This window comes from Lytechinus variegatus, chromosome 11, assembly GCF_018143015.1.
Source record: "Lytechinus variegatus isolate NC3 chromosome 11, Lvar_3.0, whole genome shotgun sequence".
Taxonomy (NCBI): Eukaryota; Metazoa; Echinodermata; class Echinoidea; order Temnopleuroida; family Toxopneustidae; genus Lytechinus; species Lytechinus variegatus.
The window spans coordinates 30673031-30691283 of NC_054750.1; the positions used below are offsets into that span (position 1 = coordinate 30673031).

General features: G+C 38.9%; 1 protein-coding gene across 1 annotated transcript; it reads right to left on the minus strand.

The window, feature by feature from the left end:
- LOC121423950 (RNA 3'-terminal phosphate cyclase-like) lies at positions 1-18253 on the minus strand. Its single transcript, XM_041619499.1, has 10 exons — positions 18039-18253; positions 13800-13900; positions 13289-13432; positions 9868-10050; positions 8494-8635; positions 6849-6973; positions 5802-5860; positions 2736-2830; positions 2228-2332; positions 1-443 (listed from the first exon to the last, which is right to left on the minus strand). Exons 1-10 carry the CDS (start codon positions 18081-18083, stop codon positions 345-347), a joined length of 1098 nt encoding a protein of 365 aa, XP_041475433.1. The 5' UTR covers positions 18084-18253; the 3' UTR covers positions 1-344.

The window sequence follows — 18253 nt, forward strand, 5'->3', positions numbered from 1 at the left end:
GAAAATGATTTTTTTTTAATGCCTTATGCCAGCAATCACAAGGCATATTTCAGGCAATTCGGTTAGGTGTGAGGGGGACTTAAAGCAGTGGGATCCAGTTAGACCATCGACTTGAAGATCAGCCAATTCAAGTTACTCGGGACAAGGCGCCATCTGACATCTTCTGACAGAACGACATGCTCATGAAAAGTCCAATGGAGCGCATCTCTTCCACGTAAAAGCTTCCTAGAGGATACGATTACCCAAATGAATGCTACTCTGAAGAAAGCTGCCTAGTTGCAGAGGGAGTTGTCAGAGGATTCCCTGATGTATCACCCTCTATGAAGCATGCTTGGGGAAGATGTTCAGGCTAGTTGTTTGTTCTGTAGGCCTATACCGGTGCATTCTATCATGTGAGCCCCTTCACCCGAACCATCGGTTAGTGGTGATATACTGAACTTGGCCTAGATAAGAGAAAGGCAAAGAGAGAGAGAGAGAGAGACAAAGAGGGTAAAGTGAAACAAGCACAGAGATTGATATAACGCAATTTGTCAGAGTCTTTGACACGTCTTCTTGTAGGAATTCTGCTAAATATGCAATGTGTCTTTTCATAACCCTCCTGCATTTCCTTATTTTTTGTCTGTGATAAAATGTTAACATTACACGAATCTCCCGTTTGATTCTCGACCGCACTTCGGACTGCAAACTGCGGTCCTATACCCCATTTTTCATTTGAAAAAATCTCAACATTTCCAACTCCGATAAACCCATCTTGGCCAGGTAATCCCCTTGTCTCAATTTCACCACCACGGGCCAGTAAACAAGCGTTGAGCCAAGGACGAAATGATAAACAGCTGTGCTATTACGTAAGACTTGTCTGTCTGTAGAAGAAAGAAAGAAAGGAAGGGAGGGAGGGAGGGAGGGAGGGAGGGAGGGAGGGAGGGAGGGAGGGAGGGAGGGAGAAAGAAAGAAAGAAAGAAAGAAAAAAGTTTCTATCGGCGCATGTATACATGGAACTCCATGCACTCACCAGAACTACACACATTGCAATCCATCGTGTGTGGCCCCCTGCTGTGACCGTTGATGCTGGGTGTGTCATCTTCTGACCGAGGTCAAGAAACAGGTGTTTCTATACTTAAATTTCATGCTTGAGGGCAATAGGGTTTGTAGTACTGGGAGAAGAGATTTGATGATAAGGGAAACTGGGGTATACTGCTCTTCAAAGCAAGATTTTCCATTACGAAAATTTGTGTTTAAAAACACATCTCCTCTGACACCCCAATTTCAAATTCCAAGCTTCTCTCACTGCCCCCCCCACTCCCCGATATCAGCAGGAATGGTAATCCTTAAGTAAACAACCACACACTCTCCCAGATAATCCACCTTCCCCCCAAGGAGAAGTGACCTTCATACGGCCAGGCAGAGGGAGAGAGAGAGGGAGAGAGAGATGTTGTGGTTTCCAGCGAGGTGTTTGTTCAGCTCTTATCAGCAGCTGCAGTCGACCCCACCCCAGTTTAAACGAGAAAAACTTAACTTTCCCCCAAAACTGAAAATGGGGTGTCGATACCCCACTTGAGTTCCCATTGACTTACACGCAAGGCCTTATCAGCAGTCAAATGAACCCCACCCCAGTTTAAACGAGAGAATTGAAGCTCTCCCAAAATCTGAAATTGGGGTTTCAGATTCCCCACCTGACTTCCCATTGACATAACACGCAGGGCAATGGGGTTCCTGTGTTATAAGCTGGTGGGGTATTTTTTAAACACGGAATTCACGTAATGCATCATGAAAATCTGCTTGCAGGATTCCTGTGGAACAATGGAACCCTAACTTTCAGACAAGGTGCATAAATTATACAGAGATTTAGTAAAATTTGAATATATGACTATGTATATTATGTCATTTTTTACCATCATGCAAATTTTGTAGCGATCACAAAATCTACGACCAGCATGACCAGAAATACCCCGAGAGTAACAGGGTTAACCATTGCAAGAATCTTCAGTGACAACAGAGCAGAGGAAATTGCAAAAAAAAGTTACTTTCCAAAGTGAGTGGCTAGGTGATGTGGATAGTTGCATCCGTGTGTAAGGTGGGTTCACACTCTTAACTTACATTTTATCAAATCTAATCCAACCGGAATTCACTTTGCACAGTATTTAACTGTGCGATACGGATGTAGTGCCATGGGCCTGTTCACACTCCCAACTTATACTATTAAATCTAATTGACACCAATAATCACTTACCTCAGTAAGTAGTTGTGCTATATGGATAGCTGTCTCTGTGTGTAGCGTGATGGGGCCTGTTCGCACTCGTGATTGGCCTTTTGCTAATGCCATGAAAATGATGAGCTAAAAATAAAAGAAAAACCTATAATGTATCTCATAAAATCAAACATGTGGATTGGTATACATGTACATCAGTTTATAATAAAGACCACACCCACTCAATAATTTCAAAGCTCCTTTTCTGACCATAAATGCACTGCAATAAATGTATCTCCCCCCCCCCTTTCTCTAAAAAAAAAGATGATAAAGCAACAAAAAATGAACATGAAATGGATGCACAAATAAATTGCCAAAAATGAATTAATATCATTTAAAAATAGTGTGAAATATAGAAATATGAAATCAAAACCTCAAACAAAACTGATATCAGGATAAAACGAAATGCTATTCTTAATGGTACAGAAAGCTAATCCAATATAAAGATTGCCAATTTAAGGTTTCCCTTGGCAGAAAGTGATCTACCGACCTGATCCTGAAGGTATTCATCAACACAGCCACCATGTTGAAGATTCTTGATCAATTCCTCCGCCGCATCACGACCTACATCTTCAGCTTGTTTACCTGATCAAAAGAAACAAAATATCAATATTACTGTTAATATTTGTAAGTAGCAATATTTTGTGAAAGCAATTACATGACAAAAGTCTGTCTCATCTGACAACTAATGTAGCATAGTAAGTCAGACATCGTAGCTTCTCAGCCAATCAAAATCAAGGAAAGTTACTTGAAAACCTGTAAGATGACAAATATTGAAAATGGAGTATCAACAAGATTCTGTTTTCAAAAGGTATTATAAGAGCTCTGCTGCGTTTCCAGCTAACATTGCACTTCACGAACCACGAGCCAGCAATCCACAATTTGCCACTCTCCAGGTGTTAACCCTATCTTAACTGGGCTATTTTTTTGCTTTGCTATTAAAATTTACATCAGCACCCCCACTTAAAAAAATGTTCCCAGGGACCTGGTTAACTGTCCGATAACAGCTTGTCAGTGTAGAACTTTCCTGAAATGATTGTCAGCTCTTGACTTGATTTAAATGAAGGAACATGTAGGCTGTTAACTTCAAGTGTTACATCAAGACCCATGCCTTATAATTTGCCATAAAGTGTTTTTTAGATCTGGGCAGCAATTCATGAAAGCACTTGTCGGTCAACCCGGGGGGCCACTTCCATTGACGAGTGGATACCATGCGCGACCACAGGGTCTTGAAAAGCACCCTAAACACGTATTTTCCATATTCTCAAAAGGCACCCCTTAACAAGTATTGGAAACAAAACGATACTCTTAGCAAGTATTCCCTGAAATGAACCCCTAAACATGTACAGAGATATTTTATTGTTATGTCACGCGTCCGTCGGTCGTCGCTTTTACCTTTAGACACCGTTATTTTGGTTTAGTACGGCCCACCTTCCACACCTCGCGCAAATCGGACTCTAAACACATAGGGGCAAAAAGGACATCCTTTATAAAACATTTTGATTTTGTTTTATCATCCCCGCATATTTGACCCTAAACACGTATATTTTTCCGAGAGTAATAGATACCCTTTTTTCAATATTTTGGTGTTTTTGACACCCTTATCACGTTACGTACGTAACGTGCCCTATCTTGAAAAGGACATCCTTTTTACGTGTTTTTTGGGGTCACGCATGGTATCCACTCGTCAATGTAAGTGGTCAATCAAAATCAATCAGGGCCCAGTTTTACTAAGAGTTGCGTATGATCCAATCGATTGTAACTCTAAGGAAATCTATCAGTGTCGTAATTTTGTCTACATGAAATTTGAAAAATGTCTTTTGTATGAGAAGGTGACCGTACCAAATGTTCCAGAAAACAATGAATTCATGTAATTTACATCATATCTAGAAAACAGTTTAAACAAAATGCATTTCAGATGTGGGCATTGCTGGATTTCCAGAGTTGAGCTTGATAAGATCCATCGCAACCCTTTGTAAGACAAGGGCTTGGAGAAAATGCAAGTATAGGCAAACCAGGTTCCAGTAACACATAGCCTAGCAATCATCGTAGAATACCGTTTTACAATCGATTGCATTGAATACAATGTATAATTAATTATGAAAATCAACGTACAATTATTCGCTATTAACCTTATATGCTTTTCACATTGCATTTCCTTAACCCTATACTATCCTTAACCCCGGACTATCCTTAACCCCATACTATCTTTTTTCCGATTCACACTGTCTTTCTTAACCCCATACTATCTGCTCAACCGTGGTTAATGCCTTAACCCCGGACTATCCCTCAGCTCTTGAATATTGATGAATTTACCATACAGAGCGTGATTAACGTGCAATTTGACTTCTGTGATTGGCTAATGCTTAGCCCCACTTTCCTTAGCCCTGTTTCGTTTTCACACTGCATCTCTTAGCACCGCAATTGTGGTGCTAGCACCACAATAAGCCGGCTAACCCTGCTTTTTTGCAGGGCCAGATAGTACCGTACTATTTACCGTGCTAGCCCACTTTGCTAAATCGTAGTGTGAAAACGAAGTGGGCTAAGCTTAACCCCGGGAAATTGGTGGGGCTAAGACCCCCCCTTAGCCCCACCAATTTAGGACAAAAGTGCAGTGTGAAAAGCATATTAGTGTTACGGGACCCAGGGCTCCGTAACACAAAGGTTTGCGATGAATTGCAAACATGAAAGAACCACACTGCTTGATTCCTGGTCAGAATTTTAAACCAAATGCGTGTGTAACATTGATATTGATTGGTCAGTTTATTTAGCGATTAATCGCTTACTTTGTGTTACGGAGCCCAGGTCTTGGAACCATGTAAGACCTAAGCTCTTTAAGGACACATAGTTTGGGTTCATTTGAATAAATTTCCACATTGATAAAGCCTATTTACAAGAACCTGTCCACAATGACCACCTGGGCCCCATCTTACAAAGAGTTACGATTGATCCAATCAATCGTAACTCTATGGAAATCCATCAATGTCATAATTTTTTCTACAGGAAATTTGCACAATGTCCTTTGTAAACAAAGAGAAGCACAGGGAATTTTCAAGAAAACAATGACTGCATGAATATACATCATAGCCAGAAAATATTTTGAACAAACATGCTTAATAGATGTTGACGTTGATGGCCGTCCATAGTTGCAATTGATCGGATCAATCGTAAACTCTTTCTAAGACGGGGCCCAGATCACACCCACTAGTTTCCTTGCCTCCCTCTGATGGTCTTTACAAACAGGTTTGACTGTATTAATAATAAAATCATTCCTTCCTCCTTTCATTTTCCTTCTTCTTATCCTCCCCTCCTCATCTTTTCTTCTTCTTAACTTACTCCTCATCCACTACCTCATCTATCCTTCTCCATCATATTTATCATCTTGGGAGTGTTTTAGGAAGAGTTCTCAGTGATAGATTGCTTATCAAACTACTGAAAATGGGATTACTGAGCTGAGAGCAAAGTGCATGTAGTCTGTGCAAATAACTGACAAAACTGTTCCCCATATCATCATCATAATCACGATCATTGGCATTTATTTTGTAAGAATTCTTACCTCTCTTTCCCAGACTGGACCCTGCTAGTCTGCAGCCAGTGCTCGTCTCTGCTACAACTCTGTTGAATGCACAGAGAAAGAAATGAGAACAGTCATTTAAGTATTTCTTTCTGTGAAAGGTGTAAAGGACTGAAGTATATCATGTCTTTCTCCCGGGGGGGGGGCCACTTACATTGACGAGTGGATACCATGCGTGACCAAAAAAACACGTAAAAAGGATGTCTTTTTCAAGATAGGGCACGTTACGTACGTAACGTGATAAGGGTGTCAAAAACACAAAAATATTGAAAAAAGGATATCTATTTCGCTCGGAAAAATATATGTGTTTAGGGTCAAATATGCGGGGATGATAAATCAAAATCAAAATGTTTTATAAAGGATGTCCTTTTTGTGCCAACACTACATGTTTAGAGTGCGATTTGCGAAAGGTGTGGATGGTGGGGCCGTACTTAACCAAAATAATGGTGTCTAAAGGTACGACTGACGGACGCGTGATGTAACAATAAAATATCTCTGTACTTGTTTAGGGGTTCTTTTCAGGGAATACTTACAAAGAGTATCGTTTTGTTTCCAATACTTGTTAAGGGGTGCATTTTCAGAATATGGAAAATACATTGCTGTACTTGTTTGGGGGCTCAGTTCTGGGAATACTTGCCAATAGTATTTGTTTCTAATACTCAGGGTTTCACATGCCAATACTTGTTAAGGGTGCATTTTCAGAATATGGAAAATACGTGTTTAGGGTGCATTTCAAGAGCCCGTGGTCGCGCATGGTATCCACTCATCAATGGAAGTGGCCCCCCTGGGGTCTTTCTACTATAGTCTTTTGCACAATAAACAATAAACATAATAATACAAAATCAGACAAACAAAATCATATATGGTATAATTATGGTAAAGGATAAAGACATTGGATTGTCTGTATGAGCGTGCAATGTGAAGTTTGCGAGGCACTGAGGGTGCATTGTGCAAAGTATGCTTGGAAATAGTTAAAGTGCACAGTGCACAGTATGTGGACAACCATCTTTATTTCTATGAGCTACTTACATGATCCCTGATCCGTTTCCAACCGCGGCTCCATGAGGTTCTTGTACAGAATCTATCTGAACATCCACACCGGGGTAAGCTTTCTTGATTATACTGCTTGCTGTATTACTCATGATCTGAGAGAGCTAGAACAAAATAAGAGAGAAAGGAGGAGTTGAATGAATTCAACTGATCTTGTAAATTGTTTTGTATATTTTCCATTTGGTCTAATCCAACATGGTCTAACCCTAGTTTATCTATAACCAGTTTGTCTCCTAACCATTCGGTCAAATTGTCAGTTTAGCCCATTAAAATTTTTGGTCTAATTCCCAGTTATGCTATACAGGGGGGGGGGGGGGCGGTGCTTCACGAAACCCGGAAATGGGGGTCTAAGAAACAATGGTAAGACTACAAAGGTAAAATACGGGTTCTTGGGAAATACAGGGTCTACGAAACAGGATTGCGGTACTACTACGAGGTGCAGTGCATGCTAGCGTTGTGCAAGCTGGGCGCTAGCCATGCATGGTGCCAGTGCTAGCGACGTGGTATAGAGGAAAGGAAATATGAAGCCATGCGTGCAGCAAGCTTTACGGTGCTCGTGCTGGACAATGTAGGCAGGGCTGGGGAACAGAGATGTTTCGTAACAGGGATCTTATGGGCGGGCGGCTTCTGAACGAAACTTTTGTCATTCGGAGTATCTAGGGAAGTGAAAATTAGGTCTGAAAAAGTGGGTCTTCAAAGCGGCACGTCCCCGTACCACCAATATATGTGAGTGCCCCCCCCCCCGGTGCCATACTCGTTTCATCTAATAAGCCGGGGCGAATATCCACGCATTTTATATCGCGAGCCCTAGCAACTGACCGTTTGATGAATAAAATGCACGAGCGACCCCTACAGATCTTTCTGAAATTTTCAGTGCAGTTTCTGACATTATTTCATTGTGTTTGGTATACTTTGTTTTCATCGAACTAAGGTCAGTGCTGTCGTCGTTAAGCGGCTGTGACATCACTCCGCCCCCACCCATTTCCACTTGGTCTATATAATTAAATGAACCGTTCATGAACCAAATTTCTTAAGAATAATAATGATAATAGCTGGATATATAGAGCGCTTTTTGCATAAGGATACAAAGCGCTGCTATTATTACCCCGGCTTTAGCTCGAGCTACCATCACTGGCGCTCGGTGCATGCAAGGAATTACTCCTGCCGGGTACCCATTCACCTCACCTGGGTCGAGTGCAGCACAGTGTGGATAAATTTCTTGCAGAAGGAAAACACGCCATGGCTAGGATTCGAACCCACGACCCTCTGTTTAAAAGGCGAGAGTCAGAACCACTAGACCATGACGCGCCCACTTGACAAAGACAGCCTAAAAAGCAGATGAAGTAGAAATCAGACTAACTTGGTATGAGAATGGGATTATTATTTATAGACTCAGCATAGTGTAAATTGAATGACAATTAAACCAAACTGAAAGTACATATAGACACAACGGCCCAAAATCACAAAAGTGGTTTTGAAAACCTTCAGCTGAACCAATGGTTTATGCAGACTTTATTAAAAATGTCTTCGGCTGATGAGCGCTTTTGTCGAAGTGCGCCAAATTGATGCCAGTTGTCAAGGTTAAGCGGGCTAATTTTAAATAGCCTCACATTTTTATTTTTACCTTTCGAGGTAAGGTGCCGGCTACAAAGGCTCTTCCTGTTACCCTGGTGACTGATCCGACCTCTGTCACAGTGACAGGCGAAAGGTCGCGTACTGGTCTGGCTATTACTTGTATCTCTCCTCCTCCCTTGGGATAATAGCCTCTGGAATTGGAGATAGAACAAGCCCAATTCATGAATTAGCAAGAGGTGCTATGTGCAATAAAAACAACTCACTTTATACTATTACTTATGATAATTTTCCTACATAAGTCAAACAAGCTTGTCATCTCCTTTTGTTCCCTCTCTTTCTATCTTTCCTTCCTTTTCCTCCCCCTCCCTCTCCCTATCTCTCCTTACATCCATTTATAAAAACCCAGATATGAATGTAAATCACTATTACAATATCCCTTTCGTGATATTAGTAGTATGAATTCATGTTTAATGACTCAACAATTTGTAAAGGTAATAATTTTATAAAATGTATGCTAATGACTTAATGATATGCAAACATAATAATATGCAAATGGAATTAAAAATTCACATTTCCAGATAATACTGAAATACATATTTCAATATTAGTCAATTGTCTTTCAATAGGTATCAAGCTAATTAAATTTATTGCACTATTTGTATACCCAAGGAATAAAGGTCACATTGCCTGAATCAAATCCTTCAAGATCACATACATTTGCTTCATTTTACTGAGAATTTACTAACAAGTTTGCATGATCTAATGAAAATAACTACTTTGAAACAGGTGAATATTCCACTAATGGAAGGTGTATTGGGATACTGGTGTTGTTGGCTCAGTTTGTAAAGTGTCGGCCTCGGGAGTCGGGAGTTCAAGCCCTGGCTGTATCAGACCCAAAGAAGTCAAAGGATGGGAGCTTCTGCTTCCCCGTTTGGCGTTCAACTATTTGCGGGATAGAGCGGCGTCAATTTGGCACTGCTCACTGGCTGCTGGGTCCACGATCGATTTCGCAAAAATGAATTTTCAGAGGATTCCTTTTTCTGATTTCTATCTCAAACAATTAAAAAAATTAATAACAATAATAGTTACATTCATATAGCGCTTAATACGTTGGTTTCTACGCACTTTACATTGTAATTATTAGAATCCATCACTCTTCCACACATAAAGTCAACCATCTCCACTCCCTGGGAAGTATCCTGGCCAGGCAACCTTACCGGTGCACACATGCCAATCTAATCACACTGACTTTCACATCCTACTGGGCACCCATTTAACACCTGGGTGGAGAGTGACATGTGTGCCAAAGGACATTAGCAGCGTATGGGATTCGAACCCTCAACCCTTGTTTTAAGAGCCAGGTGACTAAACCACTACACCATGACACCTCCATGGGTTATTATGTAAGTCTACATGCACTCACCTTCTGACAATTCTACAATCGTAGTTGATACCAAACTTCTGAACCATCGGCTGAAAGACCATGTTCATATAGTCTATCTGAGGGGCCATCTCGGCGTTGGTACCCCCTTTCAAGGTCACATGGGTGTCACCTGACGCGTAGACCAAGCAGGGAAAGGAGACCTGCATCAGGAGTACAACACTCCTGTGATGAAAAAAATTGATAATGTAGTGACATAGAGCAAGAATGAGAGAGAGCATAAATATAGATTTTAATGATCAAGCCTTTATCTGATAACTTGTATAACAATATTAACCAATCTGTGTGGGAATGTACTAGTATTTGTGATTATGATGGACACTAGTGACAATCAGAAGCCACAATTTCATAATTTTCTTTTTCAAATAATAAACATACCCCCAAAATCTGAGGTATTTAGATCCAGCTACCTGACTTAACTGGTACATGTGTATTATACCGAATTTTTGGTTCACCCAATTGCCATAATTTGACATGTAGGACCAAAGGGTGCTAATTGGACTCTGTGTCCGTGTAACAACAGTACATGTATACACTGTTTTGCTCAAAAAATTCATTAAAATACTAGTATAACTGTCTAAGGGCACAAAATTCCAGTAAAATGCATGGCATTAATTCAAGTGTAAAGCCTACAAATAATAAATTTTAGTTAGTATAATTAGTATTGAGTTATACTGAAATATAAATGACCCAGGTGATGAGAGGTACTAGCACTTTTTCTGTGAATGATGAAAAATGCTACGCTGCCTCAGAAGTGTATAAAGTTTATCCAATCATTATTTGGTTATTTATACTCTTTCAAAGGGGTGTGGGTGGTCACAAATAAAAAGATCTGAAAAAAGCGGAGCGTTGAAAAAGTCTTAAATAGAAAGAGCTCCCATACTTTTTTGTACAGAGGAAAGCCAAAAATAGGCTGAGGTTAAGCTGAAAATCAAAACAAAAAATCTGAAATCGGTTAAAAGTCTGAACTCTCACACCCTTTAACAGTCAGTGTGGCGAATATGGACTAAAATTTAATTTCACTGAAATTGTTATCACTCCAAATTTTTGCACCAATTTATTGTACACTTGACCTACATGTATGTACTGTAGGAAAGTTCCTTGTAATTGCACTCCCTTATATGTGTTGTGTAGCTACATAGGCCTGTGTGTGCACTTGATGGTCATTGAGAAATTCATCTTCTGATGATGAGCTTTGTGTCGGCCAGCTTCCTTTATACTACAGGGGCAAAACCCTCAAGTAAAGTTAAAGAGTGCCTTCTCATACAGCAAAGTATGACAGTGACAGAGGAGAGTGGGAACCTAGGAAACAAGAGGCCAGACTGGCTCTGTCCAGGAGGCAGAGCATCAAAGACACCATCCACACTACCCCAAAACACATTGGAAAGAAGAGGCAGTCAGGCAGGAACCCCACTCGAAGAAATGGATGATTGAGCTCGCACTCACAAAACCAAGGAGAATCTGAGGTTTTGACCCCAATTAATAATAGCTTCCGTTTGTTTCTTTTCTAAAAAAAAGCAAGTATTATTTCATACAATCCACTCTTTAATCTACATGTATTGTTATTCTTTCAAAATTGGTTAAATATATATTTATGTTAAAATGTTCATTATGTTAAAGGTATATACATTTAGTCTACTTCTAACCTTCCCCCATTCCTGCTTTTGACATCACTTCTCCCTCTGTATACTTTTCTTTTTGTATCCCCTTTCCAATATTATACATTAGTCTATTTTCTTATTTTTTTTTACTGTTTTGCTTGTTTGTATACTGAAATTTTACTCTGTACAAATTCATGTAATTCAGCCTTTGGCTGCTAATTGAATTTCTATCACAATAAATACCATTCATCTATCTATCTGTCTAAGAAGAACCCATGGATGTTGAGGATCAGAAGTTCTTCTGCTTGCAACGTGGCCGAAAAAGACTATGAGATGGCTGATGATCCAGAGATACGAATACGACAGCCAACAGAAAAAGGCATGCAGTGGACTGTAGATATGAAGATACGTACTTGGAGAAGTGCTCTCTGTAAATGGAGACGTACTTCCAGCAAACTGAGAACACTGAACGAAGCAGACTACAGTACCATGAAACAGAGTAGAGATGCCCTCTAAGTAGAGATGCCCTCTAAGTTTGTATGGACAATCAAATACCCTTTTCATAAACCTATCCTCCAATTAGCCGCCTAAGAGTAATGTGGATAATTCAATAAAAATTGCGTTCATAAACTCCAAAAATAAGCCGCATTATTTTTACGAGCGCCCGTCCTGAAAAAGGCGGATAATCGTCATGACAACTGGACACGCCCCCTCCGATGCTGTTGTGTTGGAAAAGGGTGACCTTGTGACCGCACCATGGCAATTATCCGCATTATTTGGAAATGCGTTCATAAACTCAAAATCTGGTCCCGATGTTGCTATTATGCGGATAATAGCAGCATCAAAATAATGCGGATAACTCTGGTCCTCCTCCAAATTTATGACCAAATGATGCTACTACTATTAGCCGCATAATTGGGTTTATGAAAGGGGTATAATTGTCGCACAAGAAGATTACTCTGAGGTATGTAAAGATGATGACGACATCCTAACCCAGTGGGATGAAGTTGAGAAAGATCATACTCAAGTGATGAAAATCTTTCATGTCTTGAAGGCACTGCGACCGGAAACAAACAGTGTAAAATCAGATGTACATCACGACAGGTCTGGACATGAATCTGAAGTTAACCCTAATGCACAGAGTGGTTTTCATGTTGCAAACTCTCATCCACCTGAGAATAAAGATGCCCAAAGGAAGCAGATCTAGTGAGTGATTTAAGAGATACACTTAATTTTTATTGACTACCATTGTCAGAACCTCCTATCTACAATGGCAAACCCTTGAGCTATCCCTCTTGATAGATGAGCTATAATCTATTTATTGAACATAGCAAGGTTCCACCCCATGAGAGGTTCTTCTATCTGCTAAAATACCTGGGAGATGAACCAAAGGAAAGGGTGGAAGGTTATCCCTTCGCAGGAGATGATGCAGCCTACGGAGCTGCAATCAAGACCATGCCTGTAACTGTTACAAACACAGGCTCAGACGTCAGTATCTTTAAATGTTCCTACAAAGTAAGTGTACCATCTCCTTACCCAGCTATTCCTGTATCAGCGTAATGTGTCCAGGCTCCAAGCTTTAAATGTTCCAACAAAATAAGGGTAACATCAAAGTGTAACCTTATCCAGCTATTCCTGTTAGCAGTATATCTCCCAGCCCCAATCTTTGAAATGTTCCTACCAAATAAGGGTAACATCAAAGTGTAACCTTACCCAGCTGTTCCTGTACCAGCGGATTATCTTCCAGCTCCAATCTTTAAATGTTCTTACAAAATAAGGGTAACACCAAAGTGTAACCTTACCCAGCTGTTCCTGTATCAGCGGTATATCTCCCAGCTCCAATCGCTCCAGGATAGAAGGTAATCTCAGATGACCCGACCACATCTCCTTTCAGAGAACCTCCACACACGCGACTCACAAGCTGTATCCCGCTAAGATGCTGTGGTCTAAGACATTGTAAAAAGATGACATTTGTTATGAATGATGCAGGTGGATGATGAATGATGATTATTATGAGAAGAAAATAATCAATAGCAAAGTAGCAACAATAATAATAATATTAATAATGATAATAATAATTGTAATAACAAAAGTAATAATAGTACAATAGTAATAATAATAATTATAATAAACATAACAATAATAATGATAAGAATATATAATATAATAATAATGATAACAATATAATAAACAATAAATAAATATAAAAAATGATAATAGCAACATCATCAATAAGACAGACTTTGAAGGTAAGACAGAAAAACATGGTATGGAAGAAGCTGAATGAAGAAAAATCCATGTGAATTTTCTTACCTTAGCCCTGGTTTACTTCTGTTGGCCCGAATGTTGTTTACTGTTATGGGTTTCTGGCACAAACAGCTTAAAGCTGTAGCTATTCTCAATATCTGGCCACCCTAGATTGAATTGAAAATAAACCACAGTTAATTGAACAATTAAAAAAAAATGTATATATGAATGGCATTTTAATGGTTTTAAACTGATAAGGTAACATTTTTTTATTTGAACAGTACTTATTCTGATAGTAATACCTGAAAATGTTGTGACTTTAAATATGAGTTGTACATGTAGTTTATCAATGATAATCTGAAAGTCCAAATGGGAATTTAGAAATACTGAAAAGTGTTAGAAATCATTCAAAAATAATATCACTCTGCATTAACTTCTGGGGTGGTATTCTGGAACACTGTCATAAATTTTGTCATATCTTTCCGAGATGTGACACCGCAATGATTGTCACAAATCGGTATTCTGAACATTGTCTTTTACCTGTCATATCTCTCAAAGTTCCCGCCCATCTTTTCGGAAGCAATCCAATCAAAATCATCGTTAGTTCCCAGTGGGAGCCCTTCTAGCCAATAGGAATGCCCCGTGACAGGTAGGGGGTATCCCCAATTCTGTTGCTGGCATCGCGCAACTACGCGAATATTGATGCGCTTAATTACAAAGAGAGACAGGGAGCTGTGAAGGATTTTAGAGGAGAAGTAGAAAAATAAGAAAAACAGAGTAAAAAAGGAGAAATTAATATGTAGGGTCTAACTAATTGTAGCATGAAAAAATAATTTTAAAAATTGTCATGGATGATGAGTGAAACTAATACCACGATCTAATCTAAATGATATCGTTATATGCTTGACATTCAGTCGGCAGGGTATCAGGATATTTGGTACTAAAAGATATGACAAAATTTATGACTGCTACCCCCTGTCATAACTTTTGTCATGTCTTTTGCTTGTATAAAAGGATTACGCGCATTAAAGCCGCTTATTTTTGGTGCGCGCCAAAGAGAAGAGACAAAATTTATGACAATTTTTGTGACAAAAGTTATGACATCCACCAGAATACCGATTTTGTCATATCTCTGAGATAAGATAAAATATGGAGATAAGACAATGTTCAGAATACCGCCCCTGGTTTTTAGTATTTGTAACAACTGATTAATTTCCTTGTTAGAAAAAAAAATAATAATTTCATCAAAATCGGATGTAAAATAGGAATGTTATGAGATTAAAGTTTTGCTAAATTTCACGGAACAGTTATAGACCTATGCACAATTGCACATCCTGGTCAGTATGCAAATGAGGGGACTGATGACGTCACTCACTCACTACATGTCTTTCTTTTGTATTCTATTATATGAAATATTCTAATTTTCTCTAGGCTAATTAGAGGTGAAATAAGTTTTCTTTCCCATGAACATGAGCAATTTAAAAATTTTATGCAATTTAAAAATTTTATGGTTCAGTAAAACTGGTCCTTATTATCAAATCCATAAAAATAGAAATATTGTACAATATTAATTCAAATAAAAAACAAAAGAAATAGTGAGTGGAGGACATCACCAACTCTCATTTGCATGTTGCCAAATTGTGCATACATGTACCTGTTTTGTGAAAAATAAGGGAAACTTTAAAATGTCATAACTTTCATATTTTACATCCGATTTTGATGAAATGTTCAACGTTATTCTTGTTTGATTTTTCTTCATTTGATTCAAATCACCATTTTCTGGGGTGGACTGACTTGACCTTCAATAACCAAAAATAAATAGCAATTAAATAAACAATGTTTAACACTGAATGAATTAATAAGCAGGATAATCTGCGATGCAAAACCTTTTTTTTAAATGGCTCTCGTCAAAAACTGAATATAGCCCTGTAAAATTAAGAAAAAAAAAAGTAATTTCAACACTGCACTGGTTCAACTTAGATTAGATTTTATGTTTGGTCACAACATGGAGCTGTTTGAACCAATCACAAGCTCAATCTGGCCAAATCATGGTTTTGGGAACCACTCGTAGATTTGTGTATGCGCACTTGTGTACAAAGTGAATGGAGGTGGACATACAGTAGAGGCGCACGGCCAATATTGGAGACTGTCTCCAATGTGGGAAATTATCTCCAATATCAGAGATTTTTGTAAAGAATTTGGGTATCCAATTTCAGAGACAGTCTCCAGTTTTGGAAACTAATTTCCTTTGTTTACATTTGCGGCAAAAGGATTACCTTGGCAGCAAATAAAAATGTGATAAGCAGATTCCTCATGACAAATTACCCCTTTTCACCGTCTACTTTAAAAATTCACCATCTACTTTTGTTTTGATAAGGATTTTTGTTGTCGATCACACACAAAACAAATGGGCTTCTGACCTCAGTGAGACAAAATTTTGGGTGGAAAAAATCATGCTTTTTTTGGTGTTGTTTCTTTTGTCCTTTTGCAAAGCAAGTCTCCAATGTGGGAGATTGTCTCCCCTATTGGAGAGAGTATCCCATATTGGCCGTGCGCCTCTACTGACATCACTTGTTCACTGCTACCACTCTGCCTGTGGGGAAACTACAGGTAGGACTCACTCATGGTTTCAAATCGTCTCGTGTGTGAAGGATTCATATGCACCTGGTGCACGCGAATCTTTCACACCATTTTTACTAAAATAACTATGACTTTACATCATAGCTATGAATTATACTTGTTCTATAACACTTACCGAACCATATGGATCGTTCGTTGAATACTCTTTGCTGTTTTTTTTAATAAAATAAGAGCATTTTTCGTGATCTTCACGTAGATAACTCCTGCTCAGCGTGGATATCAATTTTTGTCTCAAGAGGGCGCGCGATATTATTCACCAAGCCGGTAGGCACTTAAGAACCAAGTTTGAAAGGATACTCGTAAAATTATGTCACTCTCGCCGATGAATATTCATTAGATCGTGGTCGTGCGTGTTCAATACACACTGAGTGCATGCATGCAGAGTTTGTATTGAACACACACGACCACGATCTAATGAATATTCATCGCGACAGTGACGTAATTTTACGAGTGTCCTTTCAAACTTGGTTCTTAAGTGCCTACCGTACCTTTGTTTACGGTCTTGCAAGCTAGCTGCATTCTAGGCGACCAGCATTATTTTCTTGCTCGTTCAATCCACTTTCATCATCATCTTGTCAAAAGATGGCGTACTTTACCAATAAGTATATACATGAGATACAACCTGTTGATTTTTGGTACAATTTCCTATTATGCGCTGACGACTTGAATTGAGAATGTTCGATACGAAAAATTGCTTTTCGCTTGTTGTTTGCGTACTTTCTACCGCAGTATTAAGGACGGATCGAACGGAGTATCCTGGTTGAGACTCGGAGGTAAGCGATAAAAACACTTTTATAAACAATTTCCAAATCATTTTTAAGACAAATTTAATTATTAAAATAATAATACGATAGTGGAGAAATACTGAAACGTTTGGCGTTTTTCATTCCCTCACATTCGTGTGATGAATGAAAACGTCAAAGTCCACTATGAAACCACATGCGTTGTGCGAGGTTAGTATTACTAACCTCGCATGTTGTGTGAGTGGGTAGGACTATGGTATGCCAATGTTGTACAGAACACACACTTTAAAATATCCTTAAAACATCACTTTTGTGACCAAAATTACCAATTTCCATACAGTTGCAACTGAGTTTTCATTAGTAACTTGGGAATAATTTTTGTATTCACCAGAGCGCTCAAAAGTTTGAATTTTGGGCATATTTTTTTGTACGCCCTCTATTGGTGGAAAGTAATATGGCAAGAAAATTTTCATTTTTTGATCTCTATTTTTAATTTAGAAAAAAATAATTTAAAGACTCAAATTTAGATAAGAGTCAAGTTTTAATAGGTGTAATGGAAACTGTCAGTGTAAAAAAATCAAGCATTTGCCCCAAAGAAAAAGAGAAAATAAGCCAAACATTGCCACCCTTATTTTGCCACACATGGAGATATAAGTGAGAACAAGGTTATATCATAACCTTGTTCATTGAATGAGTGACTGACATAAGAACCGTGCGTGTACGTGTGACTGAATAAAGCGCTGTTGTATGAAGTGAACAGTGGTTCCCAATATCACGATAATACCCTCAATCTATGTCAAATACAAAACAGAAAATAAAAAAACATCAGGAGGCGTGAGCACCGAGTGAAAATATAGACAGGCCAAAATTTAAAATTGGGACTATCGTACTAGTTACACAAAACAACACACGTGGGACTTACCCCCTCTTTCAGGCTCCCATCAACAATAAGTGCAGTGGAGGCCATCCTGAATATTTTATAAGCCACGGGCTCAATGAAGTGTTTCTCTAGTCCTCAATTTCAGTTTCGATTAGAATTTTCACGAAGTTGATGAAGGTTAAGAACACATTCGACGGGAATTCTGAAAGGGTTCTGAAACAGTAAATCCAGAATTTCTCCCATCAGTGATTTCTCCC

What these genes read in the sequence shown, in the direction of transcription:
- LOC121423950 (XM_041619499.1), bottom strand. Translation starts at nt 18,083, where the DNA reads ATGGCCTCCACTGCACTTATTGTTGATGGGAGCCTGAAAGAGGGG. An exon ending in GGAAACGGATCAGGGATCAT is followed by an intron (nt 5,861 to 6,848) that starts GTAAGTAGCTCA and finishes TGCATTCAACAG; the next exon opens with AGTTGTAGCAGAGACGAGCA. An exon ending in ATGAATACCTTCAGGATCAG is followed by an intron (nt 2,333 to 2,735) that starts GTCGGTAGATCA and finishes TTTTATTTTTAG; the next exon opens with CTCATCATTTTCATGGCATT.